The sequence below is a fragment of the Oncorhynchus mykiss genome, chromosome 6 (assembly GCF_057628025.1).
Source record: "Oncorhynchus mykiss isolate SJ-2025 chromosome 6, ASM5762802v1, whole genome shotgun sequence".
Taxonomy (NCBI): domain Eukaryota; kingdom Metazoa; phylum Chordata; class Actinopteri; order Salmoniformes; family Salmonidae; genus Oncorhynchus; species Oncorhynchus mykiss.
Window position 1 is genome coordinate 17,087,700 of NC_143027.1, and position 22,145 is coordinate 17,109,844.

Here is a 22,145-nt window from a genome sequence, read left to right on the forward strand (position 1 = left end):
GTGGCCCGCGAGGGGACACGAGCAGCAAAGGGGAGCAGGGGCATCATTGCAACGTTTATATTGATTTAACACTTTTTTTGGTTACTACATGATTCCATGTGTGTTATTTCATAGTGTTGATGTCTTCACTATTATTCTACAATGTAGAAAATAGTAAAAATAAAGAAAAAACCTGGAATGAGTACGTGAGTGCCAACTTTTGATAGGTACTGTATATATACACACACGTATGTGGACACACCTTCAAATTAGTGGATTTTGCCATTTCAACCACACCCTTTACTGACAGGTGTAAAAAAAAAATAGAGCACACAGCCATGAAATCTCCATAGAAAAAAATTGACGGTAGAATGGTCTTACGAGCTCAGTGACTTTCAACGTGACACCGTCATAGGATGCCAGTGGCGGGAAAAAGTACCCAATTGTCAGACTTGAGTAAAAGTATAGATACCTTTTTAATAGAAAATGACTCAGGTAAAAGTGAAAGTCACCCTGTAAAATAGTATTTGGTTTTAAATATACTCAAGTATCAAAATAAAAATATTGTTTCAAATTCCTTATATTAAGCAAAGCAGCTGGCCACATGTTCTAGTTTATTTATTTACAGAGAGCCAGGGACACGCTCCAACTTGGACATAATTTACAAACGAAGCATTTTGTTTAGTGAGTCTGCCAGATCAGAGGCAATAGGGATGACCAGGGATGTTCTCTTATTCCTGTCCTAAGCATTCAAAATGTAGCTTGTACTTTTGGGTGTCAGGGAAAATGTATGGAGTAAAAAGTACATCATTTTCTTTATGAATGTAGTGAAGTAAAAGTTGTCAAAAATATTAATAGAAAAGTACAGATACCCCAAAAAACTACTTAAGTAGTACTTGTATTTTTCTTAACTACTTTACACCACTGTAGGATGCCTCCTTTCCAACAAGTCAGTTTGTCAAATTTCTGCCCTGATAGAGCTGCCCCGGTCAACTGTAAGTGCTCTTATTGTGAAGTGGAAAGGTCTAGGAGCAACAATGGCTCAGCCACACAGTGGTAAGCCATACAAGCTCACAGAACGGGACCGCAGAGTACTGTAGCATGTACAAATCATCTGTCCTCAGTTGCAACACTCACTACTGAGTTCCAAACTGCCTCTGGAAACAACGTCGGCACAAGAACTATTCGGCGGGAGCGTCATAAAATGAGTTTCCATTACCGAGCAGCCGCACACAAGCCTTAGATCCCCATGCGCAATGCCAAGCGTCAGCTGGAGTGGTGTAAAGCCCCCCGCAATTGGACTCTGGAGCAGTGGAAACGCGTTCTCTGGAGTGATGAATCTCGCTTCACCATTTGGCAGTCTGACAGGCAAATCTGCGTTGGCGAATGCCATGAGAACACTACCTGCCCGAATGCATAGTGCCAACTGTTAAGTTTGGTGGAGGTGGAATTAATGGTCTCATGGTTTGGGCTAGGTCACTTAGTTTCAGTGAAGGGTAATCTTGACACTACAGCATACAATGACATTCTAGGCAATTCTGTGCTTTCAACGTTGTGGCAACAGTTTGGGGAAGGCCCTTTCCTGTTTCAGCATGACCATGCCCCTGTGCACAAAGTGATGTCCATACAGAAATGGTTTGTCGAGATCAGTGTGGCAGAACTTGACTGGCCTGCACAGAGCCCTGACCACAACACCTTTGGGATGAATTGGAACACCGACTGCAAGCCAGGCCTGATCGCCCCACATCAGTGCCCGACCTCACTAATGTTCTTGTGGCTGAATGGAAGCAAGTCCCAGCAGCGGTGTTCCAACATCTAGTGGAAAGCCTTCCCAGAAGATTGGAGGCTATTATAGCAGCAAGGGGGTGGCATATTCCATATTTATGCCCATGATTTTGGAATGTGATGTTCGATGAGCTGTTGTTCACATACTTTTGGTCATGTAGTGTGTGTGTATATATACTGAACATAAATATAAACGCAACATGCAACAATTTCATTAATTTTTAAGGAGTTACAGTTCAAATGAGGAAATCAGTCAATTTAAATAACTTCCTTAGGCCCTAATCTATGGATTTCACATAACTGTGAATACAGATATGCATCTGTTGGTCTGTTGGTCATAGAGGGGGCGGCAGGGTAGCCTAGTGGTTAGAGCGTTGGACTAGTAACCGGAAGGTTGCGAGTTCAAACCCCCGAGCTGACAAGGTACAAATCTGTCGTTCTGCCCCTGAACAGGCAGTTAACCCACTGTTCCCAGGCCGTCATTGAAAATAAGAATTTGTTCTTAACTGACTTGCCTGGTTAAATAAAGGTAAAATAAAAAATAAATAGATACCTTAAATAAAAAATTGATACCTTAAATAAAAAATTGGCCTCGCAATGGACCTAAGAATCTAGTCACGCTATTTTTGTGCATTCTCATTACCACTGATATAATGCAATTGTGTTCATTGTCCGTAGCTTATGCCTGCCCATACCATAACCCCACCTCCACCATGTGGCACTCTGTTCACAACATTGACATTATCAATCCACTCACCCACACAATGCCATACACGTGTTCTGCGGTTGTGATGCCGGTTGTGCATACTGCCAAATTCTCTAAAATGACGTTGGAGGTGGTTTATGGTAGAGAAATGAACATGCACTTCTCTGGCAACAGCTCTGGTGGACATTCCTGCAGTCACCATGCCAATTGCATGCTCCCTCAACACTTGAGACATCTATGGCATTGTGTTGTGTGACAAAACTGCACATTTTAGTGGCCTTTTATTGTCCCCAGCACAAGGTTCACCTGTGTAATGACCATGCTGTTTAATTAGCTTCTTGATATGACACACCTGTCAGATGGATGGATTATCTTGGCAAAGGAGAAATGCTCACTAACATGGATGTAAACAAATTTGTGCACACAATTTGAGAGAAATAAGCTTTATGTGTGTATGGAACATTTCTGGGATCTTTTATTTCAGCTCATGAAATCAACACTTTATAGTTTTGTTCAGTGTATAATATTATTATTAAAAAAAATGTATTGCATAGAGACATGGTCATTAAGCAGTAACCTGCATTAAAAGGAATAGCCACTACCGATGCACCAATATGGTTGCTCTCTCACCTCTGCAACAGTACATGATGGATTCATGCAGAAATCATCAACGGGGAGGAGTGGAAAGAGAAACATGAAGGATCTATTGTTAAAAAATAATAATAATTATGTCTTGTGAATACATGCCCACTAAGAAGCTTGAAAATTGATCAACACTTTTCTCATTGTAGCCGTTAAGTAGTGTATCAGCACCTTTCATAATGAATGGAGTCAATATGAGACACAAAAATATGTGAAGACCCTTCTCAGTATCACGTGTTGTGGATAATACGTAAGATGGAATGTCAATGGAATTGTTCAACCAGCTACACGAATTAAGGTATTTTCTTATTTGAAAAATCTGTTTTTTTTAACAAGAAACTCACTTTTTTTAGCAGTGAAAGGGGAAGTTTTTGGCAACCTTGAGAGAGGTTGACGTTGTCCTCCACCTACTCCTCAAGATCCAGAGAAGTATCAATTCTCATTTATACATTTTTTTACTACAGAAAAACGCCCAAATGGACGTTTTATAATGGTTAAAGGAAATCTGGCACAAGAAAAAGTCACAATAATTACAGACTATAGCCCATTTTCCTTAACATTAAATAAGCTCAAACCTCCTATGCCAATAACAAAGACATGGTGATTCAACACAATGTTCCTTGGAGATAAGGAATTTACCCCATATCTCAACACAGACATATTTGGGTAAATAACTGTAGATAATGAAGTTTGACCAACTGTTGTCTGGGAAGCTCTCAACACCTATATAAGATGGTGTATCATGTCTTACTCTTCACATTATTTCTAATTCATAAAGAATTAGAAATACTAGAACCATAAATCCACGACTTAGAAAGAAAACAGTTTAGATAGAAATGCTGACACCCTTAAACAGTTGAACACTTTGAAGCTCAAATATTACACGAACACCTGCTGAGACTGCTGCCATGAAATCCAAGCAACAATATGTTGAGCAAGGTGAAATTGCAGTTGGTAGCGTAACAATTAATTGATTTCAGAAGGATCCAGTCTTTAAAACATTTATTACAACTGTATCAGTCCGAAAACAAAAGTTCAACGGACGATATAGACATTCTCCTTAAGGCCATCTTACCAATTATTCAGTGCCTTCAGAAAGTATTCATACCCGTTGACTTACTCCACATTTTAGTGTTACAGCCTGAATTCAAAATGTATCCATTTTTTTTTTTTTCCCCATCTGGTCACAATACTCAATGATGATAATGTGAGAACATGTTTTTAGAAACGTTTGCTAATTAATGAAAATGAAATGCAGAAATATCTAATTTACATTCACACCCCTGAGTCATTACTTTGTAGAAGCATCTTTGACAGCAATTACAGCTGTGAGTCTTTCTGGGTAAGTCTGTTTCTGGGCTCCCGAGTGGCGCAGCGGTCCAAGGCACTGCATCTCAGTGCAAGCGGCATCACCATAGTACCTGGTTCGAATCCAGGCTGTATCACATCTGGCCGTGATTGGGAGTCCCATAGGGCGGATCAAAATTGTCCCAGCATCGTAATTGACCCAGCATTTTTATTATTACCAATCCAGCATTGGAAAACCTCCCATAGATTCAACCACAAAGACTATGTTTGTAATTCACTGCTTGACAGAGGGACATTGCAGAGATCATGTTAAACATGGGTGAGTCCTTATTATGTTACTTTTTAAGAAACTATTGAACTTACTTATGCTTGCCATGACACAGGGGTTGAATTCTTATTGACTCAAGACATTTCAGATTTTCATTTTTTATTAATTTGTACAAATTTCTTAACATTTTGTGGGTAGGCCAGTGACAACATATCTCAATTGAATCCATATTAAATTCAGGCTTTAACAACAACAAATGTGGAAAAAGTCAAGAGGTGTGAATACTTTCCGAAGGCACTGTATGTGAACCACAGAAGATGAATATGGATAGAAACATTACCCCAGATGAATTGTTGGCCATCAATAATTTACAAAATGGGGAATCCCAGTGGAATTTTTAAGACACTTTGTCTCAAATTGCTAAAGCCCATGTTACTTATGCTCACAGCAGCTCTAAAGAGAAATGAACTTCCCCAGTCACTATGTTTGGCTACAATCACCCTACTTAAAAATAAATGAGGATCCATTGTAATGCGGATCCATTGTAATGCGGATCTGTCTGCCCAGTATCACTCTTGAATGTGGATTATAAAATTATTGGTAAGGTATTTGCTTTTAGCATAGAAACGGTAATGCATAGTTAATTCATTCAGATTAAACAGGATTTATATGGAACAGGATGTCTTCAGAGATCTTGCTCTATTTAAAATAAATGTTTATTTGTCACATACACATGGTTAGCAGATGTTAATGCGAGTGTAGCGAAATGCTTGTGCTTCTAGTTCCGACAATGCAGTAATAACCAACGAGTAATCTAACCTAACAATTTCACAACAACTACCTTATACACACAAGTGTAAAAAGATGAAGAATATGTACATAAAAATATATGAATGAGTGATGGTACAGAACGGCATGGGCAAGATGCAGTAGATGGTATAGAGTACAGTATATACATATGAGATGAGTAATGTAGGGTATGTAAACATTATATTAAGTGGCATTGTTTAAAGTGGCTAATGATACATTTATTACATCAATTTTACATTATTAAAGTGGCTGGAGTTGAGTCAGCATGTTGGCAGCATCCACTCAATGTTAGTGGCCTTGCGATAGAAGCTGTTTTTCAGTCTCCCGGTCCCTGCTTTGATGCACCTGTACGGACCTCGCCTTCTGGATGATAATGGGGTGAACAGGCAGTGGCTCGGGTGGTTGTTGTCCTTGATGATCTATATGGCCTTCCAGTGACATCGGGTGGGGTAGGTGTCCTGGAGGGCAGGTAGTTTGCCCCCAGTGATGCGTTGTGCTGACCTCACTACCCTCTGGATAGCCTTACGGTTGTGGGCAGAGCAGTTGCCGTACACGGCGTTGATACAGCCCGACAGTATGCTCTCGATTGTGCATCTGTAAAAGTTTGAGTGTGCTTTTGGTGACAAGCCGGATTTCTTCAGCCTCCTGAGGTTGAAGAGGCGCTGCTGTGCCTTCTTCACCACGATGTCTGTGTGGGTGGACCAATTCAGTTTGTCCGTGATGTGTACGCCGAGGAACTTAAAACTTACTACCCTTACTACCCTCTCCACTACTGTCCCGTCGATGTGGATAGGGGGGTGCACCCTCTGCTGTTTCCTGAAGTCCACGATCATCTCCTTTGTTTTGTTAACATTGAGTGTGAGGTTATTTTCCTGACACCACACTCCAGGGGCCCTCACCTCCTCCCTGTAGGCTGTCTTGTCGTTGTTGGTAATCAAGCCTACCACTGTAGTGTCGTCTGCAAACTTGATGATTGAGTTGGAGGCGTGCATGGCCACGCAGTCATGGTTGAACAGGGAGTACAGGAGAGGGCTCAGAACGCACCCTTGTGGGGCCCCAGTGTTGAGGATCAACAGGGTGGAGATGTTGTTACCTACCCTCCCCACCTGGGGGCGGCCCGTCAGGAAGTCCAGTACCCAGTTGCACTGGGCGGGGTCGAGACCCTTGGTCTCGAGCTTGATGATGAATTTGGAGGGTACTATGGTGTTAAATGCTGAGCTGTAGTCGATGAACAGCATTCTCACATAGGTATTCCTCTTGTCCATATGGGTTAGGGCAGAGTGCAGTGTGGTTGCGATTGCGTTGTCTGTGGACCTATTGGGGCGGTAAGCAAATTGGAGTGGGTCTAGGGTGTCAGGTAGGGTGGAGGTGATATGGTCCTTGACTAGTCTCTCAAAGCACTTCATGATGACGGAAGTGAGTGCTACGGGGGCGGTAGTCGTTTAGCTCAGTTACCTTAGCTTTCTTGGGAACAGGAACAATGGTGGCCCTCTTGAAGCATGTGGGAACAGCATACTGAGATAAGGATTGATTGAATATGTCCGTAAACACACCAGCCTGCTGGTCTGCACATGCTCTGAGGACGCGGCTGTGGATGCCGTCTGGGCCTGCAAGTCTTGCGAGGGTTAACACGTTTAAATGTTTTACTCACGTCGGCTGCAGTGAAGGAGAGTCCACAGGTTTTGGTAGCGGGCCGTGTCAGTGGCACTGTATTGACCTCAAAGCGAGGAAAGAAGTTGTTTAATTTGTCTGGGAGCAAAACATCGTGGTCCGCGACGGGGCTGGTTTTCTTTTTGTAATCCGTGAATGACTGTAGACCTTGCCACATACCTCTTTTGTCTGAGCCGTTGAATTGCGACTCTACTTTGTCTCTATACTGACGCTTAGCTTGTTTGATTGCCTTGCGGAGGGAATAGATACACTGTTTGTATTCGGTCATGTTTCCGGTCACCTCTGTTAGATATGGTCAGCATAATCAAAATGAATATATTACCATGGTTGATGTATTTATTCCTGGCCCTGCCAGTTTTAATTCCATGTACATTTTTAAATAAAATAAATGGCCTGCTCTCAACTTTATTTGGAATGGAAAGACCTTGAGTCAAATTGACTGTTTTACACTTACCCTATAAAGCTGGAATTTTTGGACTACCTCTTATGAAGATGTATTACTGAGATGCACAATTGCATTCACTTAAACAATGAACAGCAGACTATCCTTGTGCATTTAGGAGTATCAAAGCCACAAAAGTAATACATTGTGATGTAAAATATATTCACTACTTCGGGTCCAAGGCATCGATGAAAAAAACAGACATTCCAATGATTCCCAATTCCATTTGTATTTGGGGGAAATGTACATGCATTCATGAGGTCGAAAAACCTATATCATCAGGCACCCATGTTTGGAATAACCCCACCTTTCCTCCAGTGTCCTTTAAGTCCTGGTTCCAAAGTGGTATCATGATTTTTGAACGTGTACTATGATGGATCTCAACTGTCATTCAATTAATTACAGGAAAGATTAGGAATATCCAAGGTCGAGTTCTTCCAACTCAGAAATTGTATTCAATTGCTTCAACAGAATCTGGATGAACCTAAGGCATCTAGCGCAGAAAAAAATCTGAAAGAAGCTGCTACGCCAAAGAAGTTGGTTGCCAAGTTATATCAAGGGTTGATTGAAACTGTACCTGATGGTTCAGAATAGAGGTCGACCGAATATGATTTTTCAACACCGATACCGATTATTGGAGGACCAAAAATGCCGATATTGATTAATCTGTTTTTAATTTTTTTTATGTATTTGTAATAATGACAATTACAAGAATACTGAATGAACACTTATTTTAACTTAATATAATACATCAATAAAATCTATTTAGCCTCAAGTAAATAATGAAACATATTCAATTTGGTTTAAATAATGAAAAACAAAGTGTTGGAGAAAAAAGTAAAAGTGCAATATGTGCTATGTAAGAAAGCTAACGTTTAAGTTCCTTGCTCAGAACATGAGAACATTGTGGGGCAATAAAGTATTTAGTCAGCCACCAATTGTGCAAGTTCTCCTACTTAAAAAGATGAGAGCGGCCTGTAATTTTCATCATAGGTACACTTCAACTATGACAGACAAAAGGAGAAAAAAAATCCAGAAAATCACATTGTAGGATTTTTTATGAATTTATTTGCAAATTATGGTGGAAAATAAGTATTTGGTCACCTACAAACAAGCAAGATTTCTGGCTCTCACAGACCTGTAACTTCTTCTTTAAGAGGCTCCTCTGTCCTCCACTCGTTACCTGTATTAATGGCACCTGTTTGAACTTGTTATCAGTATAAAAGACACCTGTCCACAACCTCAAACAGTCACACTCCAAACTCCACTATGGCCAAGACCAAAGAGCTGTCAAAGGACACCAGAAACAAAATTGTAGACCTGCACCAGGCTGGGAAGACTGAATCTGCAATAGGTAAGCAGCTTGGTTTGAAGAAATCAACTGTGGGAGCAATTATTAGGAAATGGGAGACATACAAGACCACTGATAATCTCCCTCGATCTGGGGCTCCACGCAAGATCTCACCCCGTGGGTTCAAAATGATCACAAGAACGGTGAGCAAAAATCCCAGAACCACACGGGGTGACCAATTGAATGACCTGCAGAGAGCTGGGACCAAAGTAACAAAGCCTACCATCAGTAACACACTACGCCGCCAGGGACTCAAATCCTGCAGTGCCAGACGTGTCCCCCTGCTTAAGCCAGTACATGTCCAGGCCCGTCTGAAGTTTGCTAGAGAGCATTTGGATGATCCAGAAGAAGATTGGGAGAATGTCATATGGTCAGATGAAACCAAAATATAACTTTTTGATAAAAACTCAACTCGTTGTGTTTGGAGGACAAAGAATGCTGAGTTGCATCCAAAGAACACCATACCTACTGTGAAGCATGGGGGTGGAAACATCATGCTTTGGGGCTGTTTTTCTGCAAAGGGACGACTGATCTGTGTAAAGGAAAGAATGAATGGGGCCATGTATCGTGAGATTTTGAGTGAAAATCTCCTTCCATCAGCAAGGGCATTGAAGATGAAACGTGGCTAGGTCTTTCAGCATGACAATGATCCCAAACACACCGCCCGGGCAACGAAGGAGTGGCTTCGTAAAAAGCATTTCAAGGTCCTGGAGTGGCCTAGCCAGTCTCCAGATCTCAACCCCATAGAAAATCTTTGGAGGGAGTTTAAAGTCCGTGTTGCCCAGCAACAGCCCCAAAACATCACTGCTCTAGAGGAGATCTACATGGAGGAATGGGCCAAAATACCAGCAACAGTGTGTGAAAACCTTGTGAAGACTTACAAAAAACGTTTGACCTCTGTCATTGCCAACAAAGGGTATATAACAGTATTGAGAGAAACTTTTGTTATTGACCAAATACTTATTTTCCACCAAAATGTGCAAATACATTAATTAAAAATCCTACAATATGATTTTCTGGATTTTTTTTCTCTCATTTTGTCTGCCATAATTGAAGTGTACCTATGATGAACATTACAAGCCTCTCTCTTTTTAAGTGGGAGAACTTGCACAATTGGTGGCTGACTAAATACTTTTTTGCCCCACTGTATGAAAGCTGGTGGTTGTAGTTATTATAGGAATTATTAATACTATTTCCCTCTATATATAAAAAAAATATATATATATTTTTTAAATTAACCTTTGACTATTGGATGTTCTTATAGGCACTTTAGTATTGCCAGTGTAACGTTTGAACGTTTGAAACGCTATTAGTGCTCGCTAACTAGCTAGCCATTTCACTTCGGTTACACCAGCCTTATCTCGGGAGTTGATAGGCTTGAAGTCATAAACAGCGCAATGCTTGACGCACAACAAAGAGCTGCTGGCAAAATGCACGAAAGTGCTGTTTGAATGAATGTTTACACGCCTGCTTCTGCCTACCACCGCTCAGTCAGATACTTAGATACTTGTATGCTTGTATGCTCAGTCAGATTATATGCAACGCAGTACACGCTAGCTAATATCTAGTAATATCATCAACCATGTGTAGTTAACTAGTGATTATGAATTGTTTTTTTTATAAGATAAGTTTAATGCTAGCTAGCAACTTACCCTGGCTTACTGCATTCACGTAACAGGCAGTCAGTCTCCTTGTGGAGTGCAATGAGAGAGTGGCAGGTCGTTAGAGCGTTGGACTAGTTAACTGTTGTCAGCTCGGGGGATCCAATCTTGCAAGGTGAAAATCTGTCTTTCTGCCCTTGAACAAGGCAGTTAACCCACCATTCCTAGGCCGTCATTGAAAATAAGAATGTGTTCTTAACTGACTTGCCTAGTTAAATAAAGATTAAATAAAGGTGTAAAAAAAAACTACGGAAAATCGGCGCCCAAAAATACCGATTTCCGATTGTTATGAAAACTTGAAATCGGCCCTAATTAATCGGCCATTCCGATTAATCGGTCGACCTCTAGTTCAGAACCTATAAGGAAAAAATGAGAAAAGGATCTAAAGGAAGAAATTGAGGAGAACCATTGGTCACAGATATGTGAAAATGCTCATCATACTTGTTCCTACAACCTAAGACATAAACTACTGCAATTTAACATAATTCATAGGACTTGTTCACAGACATATTACATCTGTTGGATATGCAAAAAGCATTACATATTCTGTGGTCCTGTGTCAAACTGACACCATTTTGGGATAATATTTGTATCATTTCATTGTGTCTAGGAATTTATATTCATCCATCTTCACGATTATGTCTTTTGAAAATGTAAATATTACTGATCAATATCAGAGAAATGTATCAATTGGAAATAAGTATCTAGTTACATCCCTTTAGATATGGTATATTATAAAGTTAAACAAACAATTGAGAGATTTGACAATTTGGAGGACATGCAGTATGTTGATCACCTTGGAGAATGTTTTGCATAGTGGGCGTTTTGTTTTCATATTTGAAAGAAAAATGTCAAAACAGAAACCAGAAGTGTTTCGGCCCTCGAGGACCGCAATTGAACAGCCCTGGGCTAAAGCAACATTATCTGCTCTGCAGCTTTTATGCTTGTTTATTTCTATCCATTGGATTTAGGGTGTTTGGCATTCAGTTTGAGCTTCACTGGGCTCCTGCAGCATCGGGCTGCTTCACAATCCAGGCCTAACAAAGTAGCCTCATTAGCCATGAAGAGGAGGCTTGGTCAATTAAAATAATTCCCCGTTAGCACAGCTGCTTTGGTCAGCTAAATTTAGCTAGGGGAGCGCTGTGTAGTCTGCCTCTCACCTTGATTTGATTTGAAACGGCTCTCCATAGCCGCACATCTTGGCTAATTAGTTCAAGAGGAGGAATATTTGAATAGCAATTAATGAGCTGTGGGATTATATGAGCCCCAATTTAAGTGCTCTGTCTGTGGATGAGCCTTGTGGCGAATCCACAAAGAAGTGAGGTGATGTACCATAAGATAGCTGGCGGAATCAGTCCAGATGAGACCTGCTACCTGTTTGCACTGCAGCCAGGAGACCCTGAGGAATGGTGCTAGGTTGTCCTCTACTTGTTGATTTTATTTCTGTTGTCTCCTGTTGTGGTAATACTTTGTGACATACTGGTATAGGCTTACTGCATTTTGATACAGGATACATTAAAACTGATCAGAAGCATGGCTTTATCATATCAGCAATTTTCAACCTGTTGAAGAATTGCTGCAAAGAAACCCTTAACATTATACACTAAACAAAAATATACACAACATGCAACAATTTCTAATGTTTTACTGAGTTACAGTTGATATAAGGAAATTAGTCAATTTAAATTAAAACATTAGGCCTAATCTATGGATTTCACATGACAGGGAATTCAGATATGAATATATTGGTCACAGATACCTTTAAAAAATTGTGGTTCAGAAAACCAGTCAGTATCTAGTGTGACCTCTATTTTTACCTCATGCAGCGCGACACATCTTCACATGGTGGATTTGCTGGATATTGGTGGGAAAATACTGTCAAACAGGTTGATCCAGAGCATCCCAAACATGCTCAATGGGTGACATGCTTGGTGAGTATGCAGGCCATAGAAGAACTGGGACATGTTCAGCTTCCAGGAATTGTGTATAGATCCTTGCGGCATAGGGTCGTGTATTATCATGCTGAAACATGAGGTGATGGCGGTGGAGGAATGGCAAGACAATGTGCCTCAGGATCTCCTCACAGTATCTCTTTAAATTGCCATTGATAAAATGCAATTGTTTTCGATGTGATTTTCACCATGGGGCACTCTGTTCACAACATTGACATCAGCAAACAGCTCAGCCACACGACGCCATACACATTGCCTGATTTCTGCCCGGGTATAGTTGAAACCGGGATTCATCCGTGAAGAGCATAGTTCTCCAGCGTGCCAGAGGCCATCGAAGGGGAGAATTTGCCCAATGAAGTCGGTTACGATGCTCAACGGCAGTCATGTCAAGACCCTGGTGAGGACGATGAGCATGCAGATGAGCATCCCTGAGACGGTTTCTGACAGTTTGTTTGAAATTCTTCAGTTGTGCAAACCCACAGTTTCATCAGCCTGTCCGGGTGGCTGGTCTCCGAAGACGCCGGATGTTGAGGTCCTTGGCTGGCGAGGTCACGTGGTCTGGAGTTGTGAGGCCGGGTTGGACGTACTACCAAATTCTCTAAAACGAGGCAGCTTATGGTAGAGAAATGAGCATTCAATTCCCTGGCAACAGCTCTGGTGGATATTCCTGCAGTCAGCATGCCAATTGCACGCTCCCTAAAAAATTGACATCTGTGGCGTTGTGTGACAAAACTGCACATTTTAATGGCCTTGCGTTGTCCCCAGCACAAGTTGCACCTGTGTAATGATCATGCTGTTTAATCAGTTTCTTGATATGCCACACCTGTCAGGTGGATGAATTATCTTCCCAAAGATGACATGCTCACTAACAGGGATGTTAACAAATTTTGTGCTCAATTTGAGAGAAATAAGCTTTTTGTGTTAATGGAACATTTTTGGGATCTTTATCTCAGTTCATGAAATATGGGACCACACTTTTACATGTTGAATTTATATTTTTGATCAGTGTAAGTTGACTAATAAAACATTTATTATACACGGAGTGTAAAAAAACATTATGAACACTTTCCATGACACTGTCTGACCAGGTGAATCTAGGTGAATGCTATGATCCCTTATTGATGTCACCTGTTAAATCCACTTCAGTCAGTGTAGATGAAGACCGGTTTAAGAAGGATTTTTAAGCCTTGAGACAATTGAGACATGGATTGTGTATGTATGCCATTCAGAGGGTGAAGACAAAATTTTTTAAGTCTGCCTTTGAATGGGGTATGGTAGTAGGTGCCAGGCTCACCTGTTTGAGTGTGTCAAGAACTGCGATGCTGCTGGGTTTTTCACGCTCAACAGTTACCCGTGTGTATCCAGAATGCTCCACCACCCAGAGGGCATCCAGCCAAAGGCAGGGCTGTGGTCGAAAATGGGTCATTGATGAAAGCGGACAAAGGAGGCTGGCACGAATTGTGCAGAGCAACAGATGGGCTACAATTAGTCAGCTGACAGTCCAGCACAACATTGGTGCTCAAAGACCCATAAAATAATGCACAACTCATTATACCTTGACACGAATGGGGTATGGCAGCCGACGACAGAGTTCCACTTCTTTCAGCAAAAATGTAAAAACTGCGGATGCAGTGGGCTCAGGAACGAAAACACTGGACCTTGGAGAATCTGATTAATCCCAGTTCCTGCTATTTCATGCTTTTGGGAGGACTAGGGTATGGAGAAAACCCCATGAGCACATGCATCCATCCTGTCGTGTGTCAACATTGCAGGCTGGTGGTGATGTTGTGGGTTGTTTTTTCTTGGCACACATTGGGCCCCTTGCAACCTTTAAATTCCACAGGATATCAGATTTTTTTCCGTCAGGATAATGCCCCATGCCACAAGGCTAGGATTGTCCGGGAATGGTTCCACGAATATGACAGTTAATTCCGCTTACTGCAGTGGCCTGTCCAGTCACCAGATCTCAATCCAATTGAGCATCTGTAGGATGAGATGGAACAAGCTATTCGGAGTAGAGATCCACTACCAGCCAACTGGTGTGAAGCATATAAGTCAACATGGACCAGAATCCCTGTGGAACGCCCCTACGAATTGAGACTGTTCTGAGGGCAAAGGGGGGTGCATGTTTTGTACATTCAGTGTACATGCTTATTAAACATTATGCTAATTATACCTGTAAATTTATACCAAATTAGTAATGTCTTTATCAGGCCTGTACATACCCTGTTTTTATTTTTTATTGCTGGGCCCTTTAGGCTTTACTGTCACATTTGACACCTGCCGTTGGGCTGTAGGATGGACGCTGATTTTAACACCTGTGTGTTCTGCATAGCTTCCATCTCTTTCACGCCATTTCATCAGACGTGGAGTGGCACTGCCGATAGGCTTCTGTCGCTTCTACATCAAAGTGAGAGCTGCTTTACTTGCCACTCGTCGCTCCCAAACCAACAACAGGAGGAGAGGGGGAGGCAGAGTGGGCAGGAGTGGAGGATATAGTTGGGCTACGAAACCAAATATTTCTCCTTTTTAAGTGAGCAGATTGTTGTCAGGCTTGGGTTTTAGCTTTGGGAAAACAGTCGGCTACAGTGTCTCAATTAAACTTGATGATGAGTCACTTCTTTTCTTATTTTTCTCTACTCTGCTGCCAATATTATCTTGTGAATTTTCTGGTTTTGTGTGGGCTGCTCCGGGCTAGAACAGAGGACACATTATAATATATAACAGTACCGCTTTCAACTTGTCATGTGTCACTTAACTCAAGGTCAGATTTCTACCTTTTATTGCCTTTAATCTGACGCCTGTCACATTACTGTCATATCGTTGGCCTTGGAGCTGTATTTTAAGTGTCTCAAGGTTTAGTGACAAAACAGACCCAGGCTAACTCAGCTTTTGGGTATTCACTATGTATGCTTGATGTGATGTGGTTTAGAGCTGCTCAGGATGATCTCCACCCTGTAATAGAGTACCGTCTGAAGTGTCTTGTCCTTCTCACCACAGTAGATACATATCCTACCACATGGTTCCAATGTTTCTGTGGGTTGCTTAAGCAAGGTGCATTTTGGATTTCAGCATTGGCCATATATGTCTTAATCCCTAATGCCCCATGTTTCCTGTTAGGCCTAGTTATTGTATTAAAACATGGCATGTTTTTATTATTTTCTGTTCTTTTCTCCCCATTCAGTTGCAGTACCATGCTGGCTTGGCGTCCAGTCTTCTTAACCAGCAGTCATTGAAGCGCTCAGCTAACCAAATGGGGGCATCTGCCAAGAGAAGACCCAAAGTCCAGCCCAGTACCCTGGTTCTGCCGCCACAGTAAGTACAGCCCCTCTTCCTGCTTAAACATTTCCCTGATAGTTGCTAATGCAATGGCTGAATGACTGCAAGATGAATGATCTCCCTCCAGTTATTTGTCTTTCTGTTTAGAGTTGTCATAGTCCAGAGGGATCATGTGACTAATACAAATGGTGCATTGTCTTATTTTGTTGTCTTAGACCTCTTGCTTTGATAGGAGAGTGATGAGAGTGGGGGAAGGGCATGCAGGAGGCCTGGTTGGAGGGACTGAGGGACGACGTCCCCAGTGGAAGATGAAAGTGGTTGAAGGAGAGCGAAAATAGTGGTCCCCCGCGGGCATAGTGCGTGGTCCCCAGCTGGAAATGCTGCTACAAAACAGAAATCCATTGTGTGTTGGGCTCTTATGGATAGTCCTTGATCAGTGTGGCATTGTACCCTTAATCATCTTTGTACGCTGGTCTTTGAAATCGCCCACCTTTTTTCATCAATGTGCCTTTTGATAGATATAGGCTTCGGTTTTCATAATGTTATTACAATGCAGCTTTCTGGTGGATCAGGTTTGCAGAATGTGTGAAAATGGCACCTGGTGCTCTCTTCTGTTCACCCTCACACCCCTTGTCAACAAAAGAAAGATCCTCACAAAATGTCAGATTCACTGGGTTTGGGTGACATTTTCCCCCCATATTTCCCATCTGGCACTTTAGCAGTTTTTGGCTTGGGAGGTAGGGCTGTCTTTGCTCAGTAAAGTGTCTGCACTCTGGATGTAAAAGGAAATATCAATAGTGGGCAACAGTGAAGGCACGGCTGTCACTGTACATCTTCCCTGAGCAGCTTCTCACTGTCCGATTCCTGCGTTGTGCTGGGGTGACTGAGCTTTGGGGAAGTCTAATGGCTCCGTACAGCACAGGAAGAGAGTGGATGAAGAGTGGGTCAAGGTGAAGCCAACCAGCGGCTCCTCTGTCAAACGTCATTGTTCTGATGAATTTGCCGTTTCTAAAAGGAGCAGCCAGCGCATGAATTATGCAGCACAACCTTTAAGTTTTTTTTGCATCCACCCTCCGGCATTTTTCTTCTCTATGTAGCTACAGAAATGCCCCAGAAAGTGCACTGTGTAATTACAGTATTCCAAAGAAATGTTGATGGTAGTGAAAATGATGTGATATAATAATGGGTTTATGCAGACACTAGCTACCAAGGAGTCAAGTCCTTAACAGACACATTTCTGTTGGACATTAGATCAATGGCAGGCCATTAGAGACTGGCCAGGGTGAAGGTTCAAATCGAATCTGCTATGTCATGTGAGCCAATCCTTGAAAACAATCATGGTCAACGTATGGAGAAACCAGGTTATACAATCTAATAGCCTATTAGTCCAACAAGTCACAAGAAGAGTTTGGCATGCAGGAGTCAAGACTGAATGCTGAAGAGATTAACAAATAATAGAATACATCTGACTGCTAACTAGCATGCCTCATGGTAGGACGTTGTCTGGGATGTGGCTTTGGTATGAAAGGGGGTTTCCAGATGCATATGAGAGAAGCGAAGAGGCAAAATTCTATTTGGCTGAATTTGCCGAAATAGTCATACCTGAACAGCAAACCTGGTTTTAAAAAACAGATAAAGCAACACCTCACGGCACAACGCCTCTCCCCTATTTGACCTAGATATTTTGTGTTTATGTATTGATCAAATCAAATTGTGTTTGTCACGTACGCATGGTTAGCAGATGTTAATGTGAGTGTAGCGAAATGCTTGTGCTTCTAGTTCCGACAGTGCGGTAATATCTAACAAATTCACAACAACTACAGTTGAAGTCGGAAGTTTACATACACTTAGGTTGGAGTCATTAAAACTAGTTTTTCAACCACTCCACAAATTAAAAAACGAAACGTTTCACCCACCTGAAACGTTTGACCCAAGTTAAACAATTTAAAGGCAATGCTACCAAAAACTAATTGAGTGTATGTAAACTTCTGACCCACTGGGAATGTGATGAAAAAAAAAAAAAAAGCTGAAATAAATCAGTCTCTCTCTTATTATTCTGACATTTCACGTTCTTAAAATAAAGTGGTGATCCTAACTGACCTAAGACAGGGAATTTTTACTAGGATTAATGTCAAATATTGTAAAAAATAAATAAATACGGAGTTTAAATGTATTTGGCTAAGGTGTATGTAAACATCCGACTTCAACTGTACCTTATACACACAGATGGAATAAGAATATGTACATAAATATATGGATGAGTGTTGGCCGTGCGGCATAGGCAAGATGCAATAGATGGTATGAAATACAGTATATACATATGAGATGAGTAATGTAGGATATGTAAACATTATTAAATAGGCATTATTTAAAGTGACTAGTGATACCTTTTTATTAAATCCATTTGTTAAAATGGCTAGTGATTTGGTCCTTTAGTTTGTCCATGGTGTGTACGCCGAGGAACTTTAAAACTTTCCACCTTCTCCACTACTGTCCCGTCGATGTGGATAAGGGGGTGCTCCCTCTGCTGTTTCCTGAAGTCCATGATCATCTCCTTTGTTTTTTGTCGTAAAGTGAGAGGTTGTTTTCCTGACACCACACTCCGAGTGCCCTCACTTCCTCCCTGTAGGCTGTCTCGTCATTGTTGGTAATCAGGCCCACTACTGTTGTGTCATTTCGAACTTGATGATTGAGTTGGAGGTGTGCATGGCCACGCAGTCTTGGGTGTACAGTAGAGGGCTGAGCACGCACCCTTGTGGGGCCCCAGTGTATTGGATCAGCGAAGTGGAGATGTTGTTTCCTACCTTCCCCACCTGGGGGCAGCCCGCTTAATGATGAGCTTGAAAGGTACTATGTTGGCGAATGCTGAGCTGTAGTCAATGAACAGCATTCTTACATAGGCATTCCTCTTGTCTAGATGGGATAGAGCAGTGTGGTGGTGATTGCATCGTCTGTGGACCTGTTGGTGTGCTATGCAAACTGAAGTGGGTCTAGATATGTAGCTATGTGCGCCATTGTAAAATTTATTTAGTTCTGTTATTGTCTATTAATGTTCTGTATTATGTAATTTTTTGTGTGGATGCCAAGAAGAGAAGCTGCTTCTTTCGCAACAGCTAATGGGGATCCTAATAAAATACCAAACGGTCAGATCACTGTATCAATGAGGCAGATCACTGTCATGCATATGTGTTAATCCTCTAAATGGAGTCATGCTGAATGTAATCAGCTAAACTGGCACATATTGACTGACTCCTCTCATGCATAAGCCAACATCCCTTAGACCGCTAGCTAGCCCCCCCCCCCCCCCCTGACTGACTGATACAGATCTATTTTTTCTCTGGAAGGGTACCACTACACGCTGAGTGTACAAAATATTAGGATCACCTGCTCTTTCCGTGACATAGACTGACCAGGTGAATCCAGGGGTGAAAATTATGATACCTTATTGATGTCACCTGTTAAAACCACTTCAATCAGTTTAGATGAAGGTGAGGACACAGGTTAAAGAAGGATGTTTAAGCCTTGAGACATGGATTGTGTATGTGTGCCATTGAGAGTGAATGGGCAAGACAAAAAATGTGTCTTGGAACGGGGTATGGTAGTAGGTGACAGGCCCTCTGGTTTGAAATGTGTCAAGAACTGTAATTCTGCTGGGTTTTTCATGCTCAACAGTTTCCCTGTGTATCAAGAATGGTTCACCACCCAAAGGACATGCAGCCAACTTAACACACCAGTGGGAAGTATTGGCAGCAACATGGGCCAGCATCCCTGTGGAACGCTTTTGACATCTTGTGGAGTCCACACCCCAACCAATTGAGGCTGTTCTGAGGGCAAAAAGGGGTGCAACTCAATAGTAGGAAGGTGTTCCTAATGGTTTGTAATGTGTAGTAATATGGTGATATTGCATCTGCTTCTGGAAGGTCATCTGCGTACTGTGAGCTGTGCAATGTCATTTTGGTGGGACTCGTCGTGGGGTTGTCGTCTGTTGGCCAACGATGATAATTTTGTCTCTCCTGGGACACAGACCTTTGTCCTTGGAACATCAATTCAGATTGCAGTTGTCACCTTGGACTTGTCTATTCCTATCAGCATAGAGGCTAAGCAGGTCTATTGGGAGCCAACCCCATCACCTTCCCCACTGCACTGCTCTCTTAGGTCTGGCCTTGTCACAAGTATCACGCAAACACACAAGTCCACTCACATATTAACACGGTAACAGAACAAGATTAGGAACATTTCTGAAACACAAGCTTTTTTTCACATTGATCTTAAATGTGACATCACATTGTAACTGGAGTGATCATTTCCATTTGGTTTGTCTTCTCGATGAAGTTTGGGCCATCGCATGGTTCTTCCCATTTTCTTTCATTGATCCCTAATATTCTGAAACCATTCTCTCCATATATTCTACTGAGTCTGTGGACAAAATTCCAACTAAAAAAGAGACACAGTATTTAAAGGGATGACTTACGAGAAATGTACTGAAAAGCCTATGGAATGAAAACTTCACGAGAAAATCTGTTGGCCAGTAAGTGGGAGTGTTTTCAGCAGTTGAATTACATTTATTTAGCGCGCACAAGGGAGCCATGCCTGCAAAGCCCGTTAAGCACCTGCACAAGGTAAGTCTGAATACCAACTTACTGAGAAGTGAGTAGGAAAGGCATGTGTAATAAAGGTGTAATATCCTAAGTCGGAATCAGGCCCTATGTGCATTGTGTTGAACAAAGGCAGTAGAGTTGCTTCATAAAGATGCAGAATGTCAATTGGCAGCATTGTAGGGTGCCAGGCGGTGGCCAGACAGTTACAAGACAAGACTTGTTCTTACATTCATACTGTATCTTCAAAAAGACTAGCTGCTACACAGACAGTCTAATCTTCATGTGTTTTCTTTTAGTCAAGTCCTATTTGCATAGAGTTAGGCCTAAATTCCCTGTTTGGAGCATTTGAATTAGGTTAGGGTTACATGATGATGTCCCAGAATCACCTGCTGCCCGCACCATGGAGGACTTGGTGGCAAGGGGTGGTTGACTTTCCCAATTCAACAATATTCGGCTGTCGATGAAGGCTTAAATTGGGAAGCCAATCAGAGCACAAGGGTGCTCTCCCCACAAGAAAATGAAAGTACATTTAGTCAGTCTACAGCGAGCTGAACGTTTTTGCGCCATTGTGTTTTCATCTTTAACCCTCCAAACCATCTATAGACTATTGTCTCTCATCAGGGCCACATTTGCTGTGAGCACACCAGGCATGGCAGAGATCAACGTTTCTGAAGATTGTGCAAAGCTGTTGTAACCGATGTGAAATGGCTAGCTAGTTAGCGGTGGTGCGCGCTAATAGCGTTTCGATCGGTGATGTGACTCGCTCTGAGACCTTGAAGTATTGGTTCCCCTTGCTCTGCAAGGGCCGCGGCCTTTGTGGAGTTATGGGTACCGATGCTTCGTGGGTGTCAGTTGTTGATGTGTGCAGAAGGTCCCTGGTTCAAGCCCAGGTTGGGACGAGGAGAGGGACGGAAGCGTTATTTCATAGTTTTGATGTCTCCACTATTATTCTACAATGTAGAAAATAGTAAAAATTAAGAAAAACCCTTGAATAAGTAGGTGTGTCCAAACTTTTGATTGGTAGTGTATATATATTATTTTTTTGCTAGGTAGTAAACATTAGCTAGTGTTAGTCGGTTGTACCTGTGCCAAAACTGGCATTTCTTATCCTATAGCTTGTTCTCCATCTTTTGTTGTGCCAACATTTTTGAGCACTTATCTCAAACTTGTTTTCTCCTGGCTCTCTCTTGTTTCTCTTCAGCAGAATTGAAATACATATTGTATTGGCACCTAAGTATTGTGATAATATAGTCCTTGGCAATTCCAAGCCCTCATTAGGACAAAGGATGATATGGCAGCCACTTCAACACACAGAGGTAAATATTTGACTCTCTCAAACCCATCCTCGTTTTGTATTTAGGGAGCAGCTCAATATCAAGTAATTAGGGCTATGCTAATTGAGTATCCCCATGGTGCATGGTTTCGTTTTAGGGAAGTCAACTTTACATGGAGACTGGAAGAAACTTGCAAGAAAAACAGGCCTCTTTTTTTAAAAAGGTGTACGGAAGTTTTCAATGTTGAACCATACATGTACCAGGGGAATTTTTGGGGTGTCAGGCTCAAATAACTTGGTTTAGTTATAAGTGGAACTTGGAACTCCTAGCCCAGAATGGCAAGTATCCAACGCCTAGGGAGATGTTAATTTACAATACTGATTTAAGTCAGTGAAAATGTGTTGTGTTCTGGTTAAATG

At 41.8% G+C, this 22,145-nt stretch overlaps 1 protein-coding gene across 2 annotated transcripts in view; it reads left to right on the forward strand.

The window, feature by feature from the left end:
- The window catches only part of med27 (mediator complex subunit 27), a 90,926-nt gene that overhangs the window by 28,400 nt on the left and 40,381 nt on the right, over positions 1–22,145 (forward strand). For both annotated transcript variants that reach the window (XM_021605362.3, XM_021605363.3), the window contains exon 3: positions 15,760–15,890. In XM_021605362.3, the coding sequence (XP_021461037.1) occupies positions 15,760–15,890 (131 nt within the window). The remainder of the gene's footprint in view (positions 1–15,759; positions 15,891–22,145) is intronic.